Source organism: Geotrypetes seraphini, chromosome 3 (genome assembly GCF_902459505.1).
Source record: "Geotrypetes seraphini chromosome 3, aGeoSer1.1, whole genome shotgun sequence".
NCBI classification, from domain to species: Eukaryota; Metazoa; Chordata; class Amphibia; order Gymnophiona; family Dermophiidae; genus Geotrypetes; species Geotrypetes seraphini.
The window spans coordinates 65,777,156-65,798,262 of record NC_047086.1 but is presented as its reverse complement, the minus strand read 5'-3'; the positions used below and the strand labels follow the sequence as shown (position 1 = coordinate 65,798,262).

Below are 21,107 nucleotides of genomic sequence, written 5' to 3'. Positions count from 1 at the left end.
TTTACTCGGACTTGCACACATTTGTTCCTCACCCCTGGTGTTCAGAGGCTTGAACAGGCTTCCTTCCTTTTGCAAATAAAAATCAAGACTGTCAGATTTTAAAAGGAAAATCATGAGAAATCCTCTCTTCTAATATCTCAATGCGATCTCAGAGCAGGTGGTAGGTTTCCAGCGTTAGGGTAGGGGTTTTTTTGTGCACTGTTTCTCTGACCATTGGGAGGGAATATCTAATGACCTCATTTTCATCTGTTTGCCTACGTTTAAATGCAATTTGCGCTAAAATTGGTGCACACATTTTTTTTCCTGCGCTACAGCCTTCTTGAGTATTCTGTGCACACAAACGCTAATCACCTCTAGCACTGGCGTTAGGTTTTGAACATCGGCCCATTAATTTGTTATGACAGTTCACACCACTGTTCTTCAATGAAAGGCCTGAGGGCCAATGGAGGCCCCGAGAGATCTCTTTGGTGGCCCTCAATGCTTTTCTGGGGTTATTTATCCTGCTTCTCTGCCTCTCTACCAAGGCTCAGGACAGAAAGGGCAAAGTAGATATGTGGGAGGAGTGCATGCTTGAAGAACAAGGCATTTCTCAGTAGACAAAGAATGCATTTCAAAATGCACACAGCCATTGAACCTTCGGTGTCCCAATGCACCCCTCTCTGTCCCTCCCGAGTCCCATTTGGAAATGGTCACCCCAATGAAATTTGAAGGTGGGCTGTGGTGATGGACATCATTAACACACACTGGTCAGTGGTGTTGTGGCTCCACAAGGGAAGATATCTGGCGGCGCTCCTTCAGCTCATTAGAAGCCAAAGTGGCCCCAGTTTAAAAATTAATGAAGACTACAGGTTTACACAGTGATTTCTTTGTGAATTTTGCACAAGCTGCGTTTTGTTTGTTTTTGTGAATTTCTTATAACTTATCATCAACTCACATCATTTTTCTTGACCTATAAAACCATCCTTGTAAGCAAACAGGAATTAAAAAAAAAAAAATCAATGAAGCAATATAACCATTTTGGAAGCCTAAGTAAGAATCTATGGGAAAATATCTTTATTAATTCAGGCCCTATACAGTATATCTTGAAGAGCATTAGAGAGGTTATTTCACTAGTACACACTTTTTTACCTGAGACAAAGCACTGTCCAGTTGCAGTCTTCTTTGCTCTGTTTTTTCCAACACATTTTGCCAGCGCTGATTTAATATTTCCAACTTGCTATGGAGACTACTTGCTTCCTCACCAGCACTTGATTCTATTAGCTCATTGCCTGCTTTCTTAACTGTTTCCACTGTAGACTGATGAGCTAACACATCATTTTGAAGAACCTACACAAAGGAACAAAATGCACCATGATCTCAGTGGGCTTGAATCTACACTAAAGGCATTACTGATCTAAACTGGAGACTAAGTAATTTCTCTATTTATTCCAATGTCTATTCTGCTTGATCTAAACAGTATTAAACAGCGTAGATATAACATTATAAGATCGATATTCATTGCAGCTTAAGCAGGTGGGAGAGGATCCTGCCCACTTAAACCATGCTGAGTTGGCCATCCGCCGATATTCAGTGGCACGTAACCTGACAGTGACAAGGAATATAGGCTCCAACCACAGTAAGTGAAGCCAGCCAGTGGAGGGGCGTTCTGGAGGCAGAGTCAGTGAACCAGGAGGTGCAAACAGACAAGGACTGCATAAATAGCAGACATCAGGGCTATGGAGTCATCTCTCCAAACCTTACACTCCAACTTCTCTGTTTTTCTACTGTCCAGTTTTGACTACTACTGATATTAGGCTTTAAATTTTTGGTTCTGGATCTAAAGCATGTTATGTTAATCAGGTTTTCTATTCCGCCTTTACCTATCCAGTTCAAGATCAGATTATGTTACAAAAGGTTGGGTCAGTTACCCAGGAAGTTAGATCTAGAATTAAGATATGTAAATATAAGTATAAAATGATAAATGTATTATATATTATAATGTTTTTTTATTATTTTGATGCTGGAGTCAGTCATCTACATTTCTATTGACTGATTCCACCCAAACTTTGCTTCAGGCTCTGACTCCACATTCCTGGCAGACATAACTGCTCGGTGAGCTATGCGGGTGCCAGCACTGAATACTGACCAGCACCCGAATGGTTTCCAGGTTGTGGCCAGTATTCAGTTGCCCTCTCTTCTCTCCACCTAGAAGCAAACCCCCTCCCTGACTATCCCACCCTCTGAAAGTACACCCCACCCCCTCCACCCCTGGGCCTACCTTTACATGTGTGATGGTCTAGTGGTGCTTGGGGAAGGAACAACCTTCATTGCTCCAGACCAGCTCCTGAATAAAGGACCCACAGGTAGCCAGCACATTCAATGCTGATGTCCAGACATGGCCTTATATTAAATATCCAAGCATAATTCAGCTGGCGATGGTCAGTGCTTTAAAAAAAACACTGACCACTACTGGCTGATTATTGAGTGGTACAATAATGAACAAAATGATACAAAACAGATAAAAAGGGCCTGATATAAGAACATAAGAAAAGCCATATTAGGTCAGACCAATGGTCCATATAGCCCAGTATTCTGTTTCCACAGTCCACAGTGGCTAATCCAGGTCACAAATACCTGGTAGAAACCCAAGTAGTAACAAAATTCCAAGCTACCAATCCCAGGGTAAGCAGTGGCTTCCTTATTTCTGTCTCAACAGCAGACTATGGGCTTTTTCTCCAGGAACTTGTTCAAACTTTTTAAACCATCTTCCAGCAACAAATTCTAGAGCTTAACTATTCTTTGAATGAAAAAATATTTCCTCCTATTTGTTTTAAAATTATTTCCATGTACCTTCATTGACTGTCCCTTAGGGCTCCTTTTACTAAGCTGCGCTAGCGATTTTAGCACGCACTTAGTGAGCGCTACATTGCCGCGTGTGCTAGACACTAATGCCTCCTTTGAGCTGGCATTAGTTTTTACGCGTAGCATGGGGGTTAGCGTGCACTAAAAACACTACCGCAGCTTAGTAAAAGGAGCCCTTAGTCTTTGTAATTTTTGATAGAGTAAAAAAAAATCAGTTCACTTTTACCTGTTCAACACCAATCAGGATTTTGCAGACCTCAATCATCTCTCTCTTGGATTGGCCTCTTTAAAATTTACCAGGGATGTGTACCTAAGGGCTCCTTTTACTAAACCGCAGAAGAGCTTCTTACTGTGGGCCAGCGAGGTAAATACTCTCATGCACATTCAATTCCTATGGAGCATTTACCTCGCCAGTCCGTGGTAAGAAGATCTTCCGTGGTTCAGTAAAACCCAGCATAATTTTTTAACTTAAAATTTCACTAATCTAATTTTAGAAGCCTCAAAAATGGGAGGCAAAAGGGACGTGATTTAGGGTTGTAGGAAGAAGTTAAGAATTTTGTACCGATTTTCAGCAGTAGGCTCATAAATCTAGGTAAACAAATGGCAGATCTAAAATTATAAACGTAACTTTTAAGCTCCTAAATTAAAATGAATTTTACAGTTTACAATGTATCTGTGTTTTATATACTGCCCATTGGGTACATCTGAATATTCATGTGAAAACTTAGGCTCCCGCTGAAAATAGAACACAAATGTAGAAGTCTAATTTAGGAGCCTAAATTTAAGAGCTCAGCTTTTTTTTTTGAATATTGGGACGAACTCTTAGATTAAATCAGATTTCAACTAACACCAAATGCCTATTGTAATAAAAAATGTCTTCAGCTGCTCGTAAAGTTGCTTTCTTTTAACTTCCAACCTTAGAGAAAATGGGAGGGCATCTACATCTAAAAAGAGATTATGTCATATTGGCAACAGTGCTCTTACCATTTCCTGTATCAAAGCCCAAAAAATTTACAGAAATTAGTAAATAATGGCAGGAAGCAGATGGCCATGCTGATCTCTTCAGAAAGTTACAGCTATACATATTGCTATAACTTCCTCGATGGATAGTTGAGAAATGCTTCCTAGTAGTCATGATATTGGAAAAGATTATCTAGCAGAAGCATTCAAGATGAGCCTGAAGCATTTTGAACAAGGAGAGAGATTAAACAGATAAGCCTAAAAACTCACTGACATGATGTATTGTATTTGTTAGAAGGAAACGGCAAACATATTTTGTGAACAGCAGCACTGCAGAAACAGATGTTGTTCCGCAACCACATACAGAATGGCTTCAATGATGAGCATGTGCATTTCAGCTACTAAAGTGTCAAGGGAAGAAGGGAAATGTCATTGTCTTCATCCCTAAATGCTTCTGTTCTGTTGTAAAACATCAAAGTCACAACATGAGTTACTAAAGTGTGCTATCGCATTAGTGTGCACTAACCGCTATTGTATAAGATGGGACTTGTGGTAAAATAGTGCACACTAATTTTGTTAACATGCACTAAAATAGTAGGGCATATTAATAATTAACCATCAGACTTTCTAAGTTGCCAAAAGTGCCAGATCGGACACTCTGCAATGGAGCAGACTTATACTGCCCCACTACTTACAGCTTTAGGTCCTTGGTCTTCGCTCTCAATCCTCAATGGTCATTAATGGAGCAGGTTTTCAGGATATACTTAGTGAATGTACAAGAGAGAGAGATTTGTATGCCTACTTGTTCTCTCTCATGCATATTCATTAGTGATATCCTGAATTCTCGATCTGCTGGCAACCTTCAAGGACTGTGAGTGAATATCACTTGTAAATAATCATCCTTTAACAAACAACCTTATCCTTCTATAATTAAAAAAAACCGCTGAAACAAATCAAAACCAGTCTTGAGGTGCAGAGTAACCTACATGATGTTTGGCTAGTTCAATTTCGATGGCCTTGGGATCTCCACCAATACGTCTCTGCTCATTCAGCAGTTCTTCTGTGTGTGTCAACCATGCCAGTAGCTCATCCAAGGCATGTTGGAACTGTCCCAAAGCCAGCAGGGCACCCTCCAGTTTGTGCTACAAAGAAAACAAAGGCAAGCAAGACAGAGTAAATGAATGCCAATCCTAGAGTTAGCATAAGTCAGTTACTGCCTGGGGGTATGTGCAAGGAAAACATTTCTGGTTTGTTTTTTCATCACATTTTTTTGGCCGATTTTCAGACTGAGTTAATTTCAGATAAGAATGCATGTAAAACGTAATTAACATGCGCTCAAAAATAGGCACCAGAAAAGACTGGCGCTAAGCACAAATCTGTCAAGGGCACACGACCCTTATAAAATCACTTTGCAAATTCCCACACCCTAACTTTGGATGCCAGACTTGTGCTTCTGCTGAAATCTAGTGTAAATGCTGGTGCCCAAGTTGGATATGCTGACCCATTATTCTGTACTAAAAAGGACAACTTTTTGGAATGCCCCTGACATGCCCCTCCCATGGCCACATCTCCTTTTGAGTTATACACTAAGGGGCTCATAATAAAAAAATTTTAAAAAAAGTCTAAAAAGTGGCCTAAATGGGAACTTGGACGATCTAAAAGTCTGATCATTCAAGTACCCATAATCAAAGCTGGTTTTAGACGTATCTAAAACCAGCTTAGGCCTCCCCTGCCTCTAAACGCACAGAGAGAAAAGAGGCGTTTTTAGAGGAGGAGAAAGGGCGGACAGTAGGCTGGAGGTGGGCCGACCTACACCTAGGCGTGCAACATGTATAACCAAAGATTTTGACAGGTTGCCTAGTCGGCACTTATACGTTTTGACTTAGACCAAGTCAAAACAGGTATAAGTGCCGAAAAAGGGGCCACTGGCGCGATCAGTTCAGCGGCCCGGCAACCTACCCACCCCCCCACCGCAACCATCGCACCAGGAGAGATGCCTCAGCTCCCCTACCACGATGCGATCACTCCTCTACCCGAACTGCCGCAACCCGCAGCAGGAGAGATGCCCAATCTCTTCTGCCATTGGTTGTGGCAATTTGGGTAGAGGAGTGATCACAATGCAGCAGGGGAGATGGCCAATCTCTCCTGCCGCGATACATCACCCCCCCACTATCGGGGCAGGAGGGAGCCCCCCACCGCAACCCCCCCCCAACCGACATCAGGGCATGAGGGAGCCCAAGCCCTGTGGGCGGAGCCTTAGGCACATGGGCCGGTTGGGTCCATGTGCCTAAGGTCCTGCCCACAGGAAGGACCTAAGACAACTTAGGCCCCGCCCAACTGGGCCGATTCCGGTTGGCCCAAGCGCCTCAAGCCCCACCTATGGGCGGGGTTTGAGCCGCCTGGGCCAATCAGGCCCTAAGGCCAGCCATTCCTGAGATGGCTGGCCTGTGGGACGGACGGGCTTGGCACCCGTCCATCCGACCAACAAGTTTTAAGGTACGGGAAAGGGGGGTGGAGTCGTGGGGTGGCGGCGGGGGGGTGATCAGGGATTCGGGGGGGAGGCGGTCATGGGGGTTGCGTCGAGGGCAGAAGGGTCTGGGATCCCTCCTGCCCTTATTTTAGTGGGGGGTGGGGGTTAGAGGGTGTCGCCGGGCCAGGAGGGCTTGGGCTCCCTCCTAGCCGGATCGTGTGGGAGGGAGGGGGGTTGGAGATCGCAAGGCCAGGAGGGTTTGGGCTCCCTCTTGCCCCGATGTTGTCGGGGGGGGGGGGGGGGGCTTCGCGGTTCGATAGAGCAGGAGGGCTTGGGCTCCCTCCTGCCCGGATCGTTGTACGGGGGGATTCTGTAACCGGTGTTGTTTTTGACAGACACTGGTTACAGAATCCAACTTTTAGGCGAAGGACTGGCTCCTCCTTCACCTAAAAGTTCTTGTTTTGGACATTTGGGGCTTAGGCTTTTTTTAGGTTGATTATATGGTGTAAGTTTAGACATAGTGGTGCTGTTGTTAGTGTGCAGCAACAAAAACAAAGAAAAATACTGCGGGGGCACAGTTTATGCTCGCTGCTGCCGGCCTTACCCCCTCTGACATTATTTTCTATTCCAGAGCAGGGCCAGCAGCTATGAGCTTGACCAGTGCGGCCCATGAAGTCTTATTATTTATTTTTGCCACCGCAGACCAGCAGCAACAGTGGCATGTTGGGAGTGGTGAGATATTGGTGGTCTCCCCCTCTGAATTTTTGTTGGGTGCCAAGGCGCCTGTGACTCCACCTATTCGGATGCCTATGCTTCATAATGAAATTATGGGTGTACTTTTCATATTGAAAATTGCTGCAAAGTCTGGATAAAAAGATGTGGGCATTGTGGAAAAATATCCTCTGTACTGAAGAAGAAAATAATGGGCTGTAAAGTTCTGTAGAGCAGTGTTAAAGAATATAAAGCTTTGAAGCATAACAACATAATAAATGACAGCAGATAGAGACCTGAACTGTCCATCCAGTCTGCCCAATAGTCACACTCGTATAGTAAATTTGTGGTTAAATTATCTTTTCTTTCATATTTCTGGACAATAGCCCATAGAAATCCATGTGGTACTATCTTTAGGTTCCCACTGCTGGATTTGTCACTGAAGCCCACTCCAGCCTATCCTAACCATCCTGTCACTGGAGCGTCTATCAAAGCCCACCCCAGATCATCCTAAACCAAATCACCATGTATGGGACACAGACCATGCGGGATTGCCCAGTATTGGACATACGGTAGTTTGTTTTATACCATTCATTTTCTAACTAGAGATCCTCTGTGATTTGTTTTTATTTACCTGTCTGTTGACAATTTTCTCCTCCAGCGTGGCCCAAATAAGTTTAAGCTCAGTGATGGGATCCTGTACTGTGTGCTTATCACTCTCTTCAGTTACTTTTTTAAGCAATAGTTCTGCTTGATGGTTTAGTCTCTCCAGTTCTATCTGCTGATGATATGCATCCATTTTAAAATGCTAAGGGAAAACAAAATTAACACAGCAAAATTACATCTATAATACGTAACACTGCAACAACCCAGTTCAGAGGGCACGTCAATGAAGAATTTTACGTGGCATTATCGTGTGGGGAATGATTTGGACATTTTTTTTTACTCATTAATTTCCTGAGGTCTTCTATAACAACACAAAGATCTAGGCTTTCAAGAGATACACAGATTACTTTTAAAAATATTTCAAAATAAAATTAAGAAACCATTGGCTTTTCAAATTACAATGCAAGTCTCCCTGTATTTTGAACGTGCTGGTGAATTTGCTTTGGCATGCCAGAAAAGCAGATTTCATCAGACTTATTGAGCCCTGTTTTGGATTTTCACCAGTCTAGCTCCAGGCAGGCTGAATCAAGGATGGCCTTGAATTTTTTACATTACATTTTTATCTTCTGTAGGATTTCCATGTGCAATAAAAAGTACATGAAGGTAGTGCGAAATCATAATGTGCAGAGTGAATATTTTCAATGCCAATCAACTTAAAGGAACAATGAAATTTCCTAATACATGTTATTATGCTAAGTTTTCTGTGGCCAACATTTCCAATAAGTTATCAGATATTTTCAAGTCCCAGGACTTGTATACTGCCTTTTTGTAGTTATACAACCACACTCAAAGCAGTTTACATATATACAGGTACTTACATTTTGTACCTGGGGCAAAGGAGAATTAAGGAAAGAGTGAAGTGGGTAGAAGGAATATGATAGTCAGGTTAGCCCTAGGGAAGAGTTTAATTGTGCAGCACTGAAAAGTTCTCCAATGGAAGGATAATGGTCCAGTAGAAAAGAGAATGCAGTGGCCTTTTATTCAGTAGGGAGGAATTTGATGATCTGGTAGAAGGAGCATAAACAAGCCAAATGGGAAGGGGGGAAGAACATGACAGCTCAAAAGAGAGAGGTTGCTTCAGCCTGGGACAGGAGATGATAGGGAAGAGAGGAGGAAGATCACAGTGACCTGGTGGGAGTGGTAAGCAGCCTGCCGGTACCTCAACCAACTATACTGGGAGGAAGCAGCAGATGGTTCTTGATTTCTTGTGATTCCATAGCAAGCACCAAACTCTGAAGCATGGACAAAAATCTGCAGGAACTGCCATGGCCATGAAGTCAAGAGAAAACCAGTGTCCAGTGCAACTATGCCAGGCTATTTTGGATTGTCTACAACTGACTTTAATTTTTGTGAAGTCAGTGACCAGAATGAACAGCTAACTCTGAAACATTGGCCTGATTTCATTAGCCAAACAATTCCTACTGTTTCAGTGTATTCTGACTTCAGAGCAACGCTCAAAGTTTTTAGAAGAAACAGAAGATAGTACCCAGAAGATTACTTTGACAATATCTCAAATAAAAGTTTTAAAATAGATTTTAAAAAATATTATAATGCCAACAAAATGTATACCTTACACCTGTTGCACCAATCGTATTTTCCATAAAAACAGAAAAAAAAATAAAAGATTTGCTACATCTGATTCACTCTACTTTACTTAAATCAAAACAATGTCCATTACAATTACTGTTTCATACCTTCAGTTCAGCAATTTGCTGTTTTACGGTCTCCAAATCGGTTCCCACTGGTGGCATTGCATCCAGTTTAATCCCTGCAATATCCACCCAGTCAAATATTGCCTAAATTAAAAAAAAAGCCACCAAATTAAGTTAGACATAACAATACTTAAGCAGTTTTACTACCATTTGAAATCTGCAATACAACGTTTACGGCTAAATTCTGCATATCGCACCTGAAGTTGTGTGCGTACATTGGTGCACATAGCTGAATGTATACACACAACTTAATAGGCCTAATTAATGATGATAAGTGGCAATTAACACCTCATAACTGACACCTAATGTCTGGTGGCCATTACATGGTGTGGTTTAATATTATGACAGGTGTAGCGAGGGCTCATTTGAAAGTAAAGGTTCTAGAATTTAAAAACTAACTTTGCTCAGATGAAAGATTACATCGAGGAATTATTGTTTATATGGAATCATCTGCAAGAAGTAGGAAAGCAGTGGGCAAAACTGAAAGGAGCTATTGTAAAGCCAACAAACCATTTTGAAAGGAAAGTAAGAGGAAAAGAAGGCCACTTCGGTTCTCAAAAGTAGTAGTTGAGAAGATAAGGAAAAAGAGGTTAGCTTTCATAAACTACATTAACCACATTTCATCCTCTTCCTTCTCTTCAGGGGAGTGAGAGATTGTTCTGGAACTAAGCAATCACCAGCATTCCAAGAGCACCAAGTGTCTGATTCTAAAAAATGGCATCCCGATTGTAGGCGGTAGTAGACATCCTACTGCTGTCTCACCAGCCAATCGAGATACACGTTTAAAAAAAAAACAAAATCCATTTGATAAAGGATGCCTACAATATAGGCCTACGGAGGTGTCTAGGCAAGCCTGCCAATGTCCAAGGCCGGCGTGGGTGTGGTTTCCACCGGTAGTGGCCTTGGGTGTCTGCAAGTGTCCCTATGCATCTTTGTAGGCACGAGGTAGATGCCTTATATGTAGGTCTGTAAAATGCTGGCCTACATTTAAGGCGTATTTTAGAAAAAAAAACAGATGTGATTTTGTAAAGGACGCCGATATGTGATTGACATGTGATCGGCAGCCACTTCTTGGCGTCCTTTAGAGAATCAGGCCCTCACTGTCAATAGCATTTGTTTACAAACCTGTGTTGAAAAACATTCCCAAAGGCAGCCCTCTACATATTTTCCCTACTTGTTTTAAAATGTAACCATTGCTGTTCAGTGTACACAGTAGAGAGATGCATCAGGATGGAAATTTCATCTATCCCCATTGGAATTTAACCCATACCAATCTATACCCACCAAGATCCATTTTATCACCACCCATCCTAACAATTAATCTCCTCCATCTCTACCCACAGGAGTCAATGCTATTACTTACTAGCTTTTTAGTCCTCTATTTCCTTCCGACCCCAAATACCTCCTGTACATTTTTAAGCACCATTCACTATTCAAGAGTGCTCCAAGCTTCAGTCTGTGTTCCAGATGTTTCTCTGGGCATCCAAAGCCTCATTCTGGCACTCCAATTGCCTCGCTCAGTGCATTCCAAGCCTCACTCTGACATTGCCAAAGATTTTGACTAAACTCCCATAGAAAACCCATGGCAACTTCTTCCATTCCCACTGGAATCCCACAGCAATTTGTTCCATCCCTGCAAGATTCCTGTGATCACCATCCCCATGCAGCTGTTCTGAATGGTGACTTTGGAAAGAGCTTAGAACGATCCAAATCAATCACAATGGTATTAATGGTTTAATTGTATTTATTGCACCATACCTGAAGCCCATCCTGGTATTGCACAGCAGCCTGCATTGCATCATTAAGTTTGTCAACACGCTCTTTCCAGGTTTTATTCAGAGTATCCCAGGCAGAATTCAGCTGCAATTAAGTTAAGGAATAAGTCAGAGCTGCATTCATTTGATTAACCTGTGTTCTTAGGATAACCTTTGAGAATCTTTACTTCTAAAGCATGAAGTATTTGTAGTTGCACTTACTTCATCAATGCTCTTATTAACAACAGGTTTATCAGGTTCACCACAAGCAGCTATGAGTTCAGCACCAAGGTTCACAACTATATCCAGTTCTTCTTGCAATCCATCTATCTCTTCTCTGATTGCCTTAAGAGAGTAAAAATATGCATATGGAAGTTAGAAGGTTAAATACATACCTAACAGTTACAAGACCAGTAGAAGTAAAGGTAAAGGAAAAGACTGTGGTCCATAATTGAGGAATATAACAAACTAACAAACAAAGAAAAGGCAAGTGAGATGTCATAAAATAACCAAAGGGTGCATTTATTAGTATAAAAGTCCTAGTACGTTTACTGGATCAAATCACAAGGTTAAAGTCCTGACTAGGATCCCAGTTTCAGCTATCTGGAATGCCTTCTTCAGGTGCCTACTTCAGGGGACTAATTGAGTAAAAACAGCTGTGGTTCACTTTCACTGTGACTTTAAGGAGGTAATTCTATAAGTGGGTGCTTTGTTTAAGGTGCCCCAATGCCACATTGTTAGAGCCTACTGTATATCGGCACGTGAGCATTCAGATGCTAAATGTGGCAAGTGTGCGATATTCATAGTTTCATAGTTTATTAAAATTTGATAAAATGCTTCTCCTGGAATACAAAGCGTTGTACATTAAAATTTTTAAATGGGTAGGGAACAAATAATAAACATAGACCTTTCAAGACTGACATACTTGGTTGAGGTTACAACATGAGAATAATAGGTGGCAGCATTGCTCGTTCCCCTATATTCCACCCATGTAAATGTCCCCTCTGCATTTAAATGCTAAGCCACTCAGCCACGGTTTGGTATTGGTGAAACAAATTGCATGAGTTGATGGGTTGGTAGGCTTGTCTGGCGTCCTCTTCTTGTTGGAAAAGCTCTATTTTTGTGCAGGTTTGGTCTCCCTATTGGCAGGTTTTGCCTCCGAGAGCTCGAAGCTGCATTTTGAACACTTTGCCACTGAGTTCAAATCCACCTGGGGTGGGAGTGGGGTAGACAGGGGTTGGGAATGGGGGGGGGGGTCTGTGATGGAGAGGTTCTGGGCTTGGGCATGCCATGGGGTGCTAAGAGAGTGAGTACCTTATAGCTTCACTCTCCTAATCTGGGGATGAGTTCCTGTTCGTTTGGGATGGTTGGGGGTGGGTTGGGTGAAAACTTGATGGCTTCTGGTTTGCTCGTTTTCTCTTGTGGTGTTTCTGCTTTATACTGCTTTGTTACGTTGCCTTGGTTGTTCGTGGTGTTTGTCATCATTAAAAATTGTTTCAAACTAAATGCTAAGCCACTTATGTGCACCCTTACAGAATAGAACTTAGGCCTGGATTCTCTAAATAGCACCGCTGACGGCCACCGATCGCGTGTCAATCACACAACGGCGCCATGTAATAATAATAATAATAGCAGTTTATATACCAAGACCGTGAAGTTCTATGCGGTTTACAATGATTAAAAAGAATGCTACAATTGAGTAGAACTTACATAGTTGGAGATTAGTGACTAACAGAATATGAGAGCGGTTGTTGTGGGAGAGATTGTGCGGATCAGCTACCTAGGTAATTCAAGAACAGATATGTTTTTAGGTGTTTCCTAAATTCACCATAGTTGTTTGAATGCCTAAGTAGTTTTTCCAGGTCTTTGCCCCATGATGCTGCTTGATATGAGAGGAGATGTTGATGGTGTCTTTTAAATTTACATCCTAACCGGTGGGGAGACGAACTTCGGGTGTGTAGAGAATCATGCCTTCGGGTGTGTAGAGAATCATGCCTTCGGGTGTGTAGAGAATCATGCCTTCGGGAAAGTTGGTGCCAGAATGTAGGCCAGGGTCTTCAAGGCCTACACTTCCAGCACCTACTTTTGATGTGAATCGCACCTATGGAGGTGCTTCACGGTGCCTAACACCACTTCCGGTGTTAACCACGCCTACAGTGGCGTTAGGCATTGTAAAGTGCCTCTGAAGGCATAATTACAGCACTCTTTTTTTTAGGTGGCGGTAGGTGCCTTGAAAATTCTTTTAAAAGGTGTTTTGTACTTAACTTAGGTGCCAGTAGGGCACCTACTGGCACCCAAGTTAAGGCTTTATTTATAGAATATGGGCCTCTGTTTTGCTGCCACTTATGCGTATTAAGGGGTCAAAACAATAAAGGGTGCTAAGATTTAGGTATGCCAAATCTGTTGTAGATTACTAATACGAATACCCAGCTGTGTACCCAACTTTAGATGTGACCACTCAAACCATAAGTATGGCTAATGTATATGTTGCGCCTAAATATAGCAATTATGCACATAAATGTGGGAATTCTATAAATTGCACGCAACAATAGTAGCAAAACCCATGGCTTTTCCCAGCTGAACGCCCCTTTTGCAGTTATGCATGAGAACTTTCAGCCAAACAGCCATTTTGCTTCCATTCTGGTGTGTAACTGACATTATTTGCCGCTATCATGCCTAACTTATGACGTACTATGTAGAATTCCCCCCAAATCTCTCAATTCTATAAAAATTGCTGCACAATTTTGATCACATTCCTAAACTGTGTGTGTAATTTAATTGAACAAGCTAATTAGTGCTGATAATTTGCATTTTAACCATTCTTGGCATTAATTAGAATAAATTAAGGGTTATGGGTGCCTAAATTTTACTCACGAGCCAAAAAAAGAGGGCACGGAAATGGGCAGATTGGTGGCGCTCCTTTAAATTATGCACGTAATTATAGAATTAGGGCCTTTGCATTTAAATTTAGGCATGGGAATTTGCACCATGCTTATGTTGGTACAAATGGCTGTACCTAAATTTAGTTGTGTTTCCCAGGCATAAGCGCTATTCTATAAACTATGCCTAACTTTAAGCACAGCTTATAGAATAGAGCTTATTTTCAACACCGCTTATTTGAGCATCATATTCAGAATTTAGTCCTTTGTATACACTTACCATGAGCAAGCGGGTACTGTACAAGTGGCATTTAAATGTGGACATCCAGTTACAGAATTATTCCTAAGATCCTGATTAGCTATTGCACAGGCTCCAATCAATAACACGTTATCAGATCTAGAGATCAAGCTTTCAGTGGGACTGACTCAGGGTTCTGTTTTCAGAACAAATTGTTAAGACCTTGGTTGTATTGCAGAACATCTCTTTTTGGACAAAATAACTAACATCTCACTGACCTCTGCAGCTTCTTGCTGTTGTTTAACTACAGAGGGGTCCACTCCAGGTTCTTCTAGTTCACGGATGAAGTCCTGAGTGTCTTTAATAGTAGCTGCAAGGGCCATGTGATCACACCAGAACTTTTCAGCCAGCTCCATCACGTCCAGCAGTTTGGCCTCTCTTTCTTCTATCAAGGCTTGGATGTCCTCCCAGATAAAGACCATTTGGTCAAGTTTATCTTGCACAGCTAAGTAAGAAAAGAGGCACGATGAACATGGAGACAATCCACTCTTATACAAGCAGTCAGGTTTTAATAAACTGGAAATATGGACAATGCATGACTCAACAGCAGAGGTATTATAAACAATTTGTGTTTTAAAATTCCAATGATACTGTTTAACATTAGGGGGTCGAATGATTTGACCAGTTAGAAATGGCTCCTGGCCGGTAAGTCTGGGCCAACTTCTCATTTTCAGCAGCACTAACCAGTTAGTGCCACTGAAATGTCCAGTTATCACCTAACTCAAACTGGGGGGTGGGGAGGAGTATATTTTACTAATTTTTATGGTAAGTGCTCAATCAGTGATGAGAATATTCCACTTTCAGAAGATCATTAAATACTTATTTATTTCAGAAATATGTCACAAATAAAAATGTTGGTGAATATTTGTGATTGTAATAAACTTTTCCTTTGAACATGTTTTGTATTTCATTAGGGGCCGATAATCAGACTGTGGGAGTTAGCCGGGCTGACTCCTGCAGTTGGTGCTGAGCCCTGATATTCAATGCTAGGCCATTTCTGAAGACTAAAGAACAAAAAGGAGTCAAGTGTTCCACAAAAATTAGTATGCAAAAAAACAAAAAACAGGTGGAACATGATTTAATTTAATTTCCATATTTATATCCTGCTTAACCGCAAAGTTCTAAGTGGGTCACAATAAGAGATAATACAATATCACAATAATTTATAAACAGTATATCTTAAATCATAATATCCACCCTGTATAGTCAAAGATACTTCTGGAATAATCATATTTTTATTGCCTTCCTAGAAAGATAAATATTAGATAAATTTCTTATTTCACTGGGTAATGAATTCCAAAGCTCTGCAACCCTGCCTAAAAGTATTCTCTTCCTAGAGGAGATCAATTTATTACAAATAGTTTTATCAAAACAATAATATAAATAAAACCCAAAACATATGTAGAAATGGAGCCTGTGGAGGCCAATAGGACCTGACATGGTCCATGTTTCATTTCAAAGCACCTTCTTCGTGGATCTTAGAAAAAAAAAAAAAAGGATATACCAAACATGTGTGTGTGTGCATATAGCAATGTTACTTACCGTAACAGTTGTTATCCAGGGACAGCAGGCAGCTATTCTCACTAGTGGGTGATGTCATCCGACAGAGCCCCGATACGGACATCTTGCAAGCATGTCTTGCTTGAAGAAACTCAGAAGTTTCGAGATGCCCGCACCGCGCATGCGCCAGTGCCTTCCCGCCCGATGTACCGGGCGTGTCTCCTCAGTTCAGGTAGCTAGCCTGAGAAGCCAACCCAGGGGAGGTGGGTGGGACGTGAGAATAGCTGCCTGCTGTCCCTGGATAACAACTGTTACGGTAAGTAACATTGCTTTATCCCAGGACAAGCAGGCAGGTATTCTCACTAGTGGGTGACCTCCAAGCTAACCCCAATGGGATGGTGGGAGAGTTGGCAACTTAAGAGAACAAATTTTGTAACACTGTTTGGCCAAACTGTCCATCCCGTCTGGAGAAAGTATCCAGACAATAATGAGAGGTGAATGTATGAACCGAGGACCAAGTGGCAGCCTTACAAATCTCCTCAATCGGTGTCGATCTGAGGAAGGCAACAGAGGCTGCCATTGCTCTGACCTTATGGGCTGTGACCTTACAAGGAAGGGATAATCCAGCCTGGGCATAGCAGGAAGAGATACAAGCCGCCATCCAGTTGGAGATGGTGCGCTTCGATACAGGTCGTCCCAACTTGTTTGGATCAAAGGAGACGAAAAGTTGAGGAGCAGTTATGTGGGGTTTGGTGCGATCCAAGTAGAAAGCCAAAGCACGTTTACAGTCCAGAGTGTGAAGAGCTGATTCTCCAGGATGAGAATGAGGCTTTGGAAAGAACACTGGAAGCACAATGGATTGGTTGAGGTGAAATTCAGAGACCACTTTAGGCAGGAATTTCGGGTGAGTGCGGAGGACCACCTTGTCATGATGGAATACTGTGAAAGGTGGGTCCGCCACCAAGGCCTGAAGCTCACTGACCCTGCGAGCAGACGTGAGGGCCACCAGAAAAACCACCTTCCAGGTGAGATACTTAAGTGGAGCCTTGTTGAGAGGTTCAAACGGAGGCTTCATGAGATGAGACAGGACAACATTGAGATCCCAAACCACAGGAGGAGGTTTGATAGGAGGGTTGACATGAAAAAGTCCTTTCATAAATTTGGAAACCACAGGATGAGCAGACAAAGGTTTCCCATGTAGAGGCTGATGGAAAGCCGCAATAGCACTCAGGTGGACTCGTATAGAGGTAGACTTGAGACCAGACTGAGACAGGTGTAGAAGATAGTCCAACACAGAGGATAGGGAAGCTCGCTGAGGCTCCGTGGCATTGGAAATACACCAGGAAGAGAATCTAGTCCATTTTTGGGAATAGCATTGTCGGGTAGCAGGCTTCCTGGAAGCCTCCAAGACCTCCCTCACTGCTTGGGAGAACTGGTGAGGAGTTACGTTGAGAGGAACCAAGCTGTCAGGTGGAGAGACTGCAGGTTGGGATGAAGTAGTGAACCTTGATGTTGAGTAAGTAGTGAAGGAAACATTGGAAGAAGTACTGGCTCCCTGCTGCTGAGTTGAAGTAGAAGGGAGTACCAAGGTTGTCTGGGCCACCGAGGAGCAATCAGAATCATGGTGGCATGGTCCGATCTCAACTTGACCAGAGTCTTTTGGATGAGAGGAAATGGAGGAAACGCATACAGGAAGCGATTCCCCCAATCCAGTAGAAAGGCATCTGCCTCGAGGCGATGAGGAGTGTAGATCCTGGAGCAAAACTGAGGCAGTTTGAAGTTGTGGGGGCCGCAAAGAGGTCTATCTGAGGCGTCCCCCACTGTGAAAAGATCTGATGAAGGGGGTCGGAATGGAGGGTCCATTCGTGAGGCTGGAGAAGACGACTCAATTTGTCTGCCAAGACGTTGTCCATCCCCTGAATGTAGATAGCCTTGAGGAAGGCGTTGTGGCGAACAGCCCAATCCCAGACTCGAAGAGCTTCCTGGCAAAGAGGGGCCAAGCCCGTGCCCCCTTGTTTGTTGACATAATACATGGCGACCTGATTGTCTGTGCGAATAAGGACCACCATGTCGTGAAGCAGATGCTGAAAAGCTTGGAGAGCATTGAAGATGGCTCTGAGCTCCAGAAGATTGATTTGATGGAGTCGTTCCGCACTGGTCCAGAACCCCTGAGTGCGAAGACCATCCAGATGAGCCCCCCAGGCATAGTTCGAAGAATCGGTCGTGAGAACTTTCTGGTGGGGAGGAGTGTGAAATAGCAAACCTCTGGATAGATTCGAAGAGGTCATCCACCAGAGAAGAGACTGCCGTAGAGCAGGAGTGACTACAATGTGACGGGATAACGGGTCGGACACCTGAGTCCACTGAGATGCCAGGGTCCATTGAGGAATTCTGAGGTGTAGTCTGGCAAAAGGCGTCACATGAACTGTAGATGCCATGTGGCCCAAGAGGACCATCATGTGTCTCGCCGAGATGGATTGGCGAGAAGACACCGACTGGCAGAGTAGAAGGAGAGCATCCATGCGTTGAGGAGGAAGGAATGCTCGGAGTTGAATGGTATCCAGGACCGCCCCGATAAAGGGGAGAGACTGGGTGGGCTGAAGATGCGACTTGGGAAAGTTGATCTCGAAGCCCAAGCTTTGAACATAAGAACATAAGAACATAAGTAGTCGCCTCCGCCAGGGCAGACCAGAGGTCCATCCTGCCCAGCGGTCCGCTCACGCGGCGGCCCATCAGGCATATTGCCTGAGCAGCAGTCCCTGACTAATTTTATACCTACCTCTACATTTATCTCTAAACCTTCCACTGCTCTTATCTGTACCCCTCAATCCCTTTGTCCTCCAGGAACCTATCCAGGTCTTCCTTGAAACCCTGTACTGTGCTATTTCCTATCACGGCTTCCGGAAGGGTGTTCCATGTGTCCACCACCCTCTGTGTGAAAAAAAATTTCCTTGCGTTTGTTCTAAACCTGTCCCCCTTCAATTTGCAGGAAACAAATGGTAGTCAAGGTCGCTGAAATGACCTCTGGAGCTGACGGGGCCTTGATGAGCCAGTCGTCGAGGTATGGAAACACCTGAAGACCCATGTTCCGGAGTGCAGCGGCCACCACCACCAGACACTTCGTGAAGACTCTGGGAGACGATGAAAGGCCGAATGGAAGCACTCGATACTGCAGATGCAGATGTCCCACCCGAAATCTGAGGAACTTGCGGGAGGCCGGATGAATGGGGATGTGAGTGTAGGCCTCCTTGAGATCCAGAGAGCATAACCAATCGTTCTGCTCGAGGAGGGGATAGAGAGAAGCAAGGGTCAGCATACGGAACCGCTCCTTGACCAAAAACTTGGTGAGGAATCGAAGGTCCAAAATGGGACGCAGATCGCCCGTCTTCTTCGGGACAAGGAAGTACCGTGAGTAAAACCCTCGGTTTTGCTGATCGAAAGGAACCGGCTCGACGGCCCGAAGCCGAAGCAGAGCCTGAGCCTCCTGAAGGAGAAGAGCGGTCTGCGTCAAGTTTGAAGGATACTCTCTTGGCGGGTGGTCCGGCGGGACCCGATGGAAATGAAGAGAGTATCCCTCTCTTATGATGGTAAGGACCCAAAGGTCCGTGGTGATGGTCTCCCATCGATGACAAAAATGATGGAGACGACCCCCAATGGGAAAAACGGGGGGAGACAGAACGAGGTCGGTTATGCTCCCTGGGATAGAGTCAAAAAGGCTGAGTAGCCTTGGGTGCAGCCGGCATCTGAGGCTTCTGCTGAGGCTTCTGTGGAGGCTGTCTCTTCGCCTGTTGTCTCGCAGGAGGAGCCTGCCTCGGCTGATACCGCCGCTGGTAAATCAAAGGCGGCCTAGAGGGGCGAGACTGTTGAGGCTTGGGTTTAGGCCGCAGGATAGATTGGAAGGACTTCTCATGATCCAAAAGCTTCTTAGTAACAGTCTCGATAGACTCATCGAACAGATCCGCCCCCGCACAAGGCACATTTGCAAGTCTGTCTTGGAGGTTCGGATCCATATCAATGGTACGAAGCCATGCCAGGCGACGCATGGCGACCGAACAGGCCGCAGCGCGTGCCGAGAGCTCGAAGGCATCGTAGGAGGATTGCATCAGCTGCAGGCGTAACTGGGAAAGGGTCGCCACCACCTCTTCAAACTCGAATCGAGCCTGAGCATCGATGAAAGGGATGAACTTGCGGAGCACCGGCAAGAAGAAATCCAAATATGAAGAGAAGAAGAAATTGTAATTGAGCACCCGAGTCGCCATCATCGAGTTCTGGTAGATACGTCTACCAAACTTATCCATCGTCCTCCCTTCTCGGCCCGGTGGTACTGAGGCGTAGACTTGGGAGGGATGAGAACGTTTGAGGGAGGACTCGACCAGAAGGGACTGATGAGATAGTTGTGCTCCCTCGAACCCCTTGTGGTGGACGATGCGGTATCGAGCATCCAACTTACTGGGAACTGCAGGGATGGAATACGGTGTCTCAAAACAACGCATGAACGTCTGGTCCAGCAGTTTATGCAGAGGAAGCCGGAGCGTCTCCGCCGGAGGGTGAGGCAAATGCATGGTGTCTAGATACTCCTTAGAATATCGAGAACCAGTGTCCAAAGTCACATCCAAATCATCCGCCATTTGTCGGAGGAAGGAGGAAAAGGACAGTTGGTCCGCCAGCGCCGGCCGGCGAGACGGACTAGAAGAAGTGGAAGCCTCCGGGTCCAGAGAGAGCTGGGAGCGGCAAGGAGAATAGGAAGTAGACGGTTCCTCATACTCCGGTCCCTCAGGCGGAGATAAATCCGACGAGGAGTATCCCATTCGCTGTATCTTCTTTTGCGGAGACACCTCTGAATGACGTGAGGAGTGTCGAGAGGAGTGTCGAGAACGATGCCCCTCCCGGTGACGGGATGGGGAACGAGATCTTCTATGCATCGCACGATCCCCCGAAGCCTCCAAGGAATGGATAGGACTAGATGCAATGGATCGCAGAGGTGGCAAGGAGGCGGACTCACGTAGCGCCACCCAGGTCTGGTACGAGTGCGGAAGAACTCTTCCTGCGATGCAGTATGCCCAGGACTCCGATTATCAGGGGCCGACCTAGTACCCTGATGTCGAGGAGGCGTGATGGGCTCCAAAGGCGGCATATCCCCAAAGGAAGCCCGCCCGGAGGCTTCCGCCGCTCTCCGCCGATCCTCCTCGTCGAGCAGTGAGATCGAACGACGAGGAGGAGGGGGAGGGGGCGGTCCGCCCCCCGGGACCGGGACCGGGAGGTCACCCTGAATAGAGGCGATAAGCCGGGGTCCCATAGACTGCATAAGCTCGACAA

General features: G+C 44.4%; 1 protein-coding gene across 11 annotated transcripts in view; it reads right to left on the bottom strand.

The window, feature by feature from the left end:
• DST (dystonin) overlaps positions 1-21,107 on the bottom strand; it is an 883,569-nt gene that overhangs the window by 106,134 nt on the left and 756,328 nt on the right. For all 11 annotated transcript variants that reach the window (XM_033936420.1, XM_033936427.1, XM_033936422.1 and 8 more), the window contains 7 exons: positions 14,510-14,736; positions 11,337-11,459; positions 11,119-11,220; positions 9,343-9,444; positions 7,617-7,790; positions 4,788-4,943; positions 1,129-1,326 (listed from right to left, as the gene is read on the bottom strand). In XM_033936420.1, the coding sequence (XP_033792311.1) occupies positions 1,129-1,326; positions 4,788-4,943; positions 7,617-7,790; positions 9,343-9,444; positions 11,119-11,220; positions 11,337-11,459; positions 14,510-14,736 (1,082 nt within the window). The remainder of the gene's footprint in view (positions 1-1,128; positions 1,327-4,787; positions 4,944-7,616; positions 7,791-9,342; positions 9,445-11,118; positions 11,221-11,336; positions 11,460-14,509; positions 14,737-21,107) is intronic.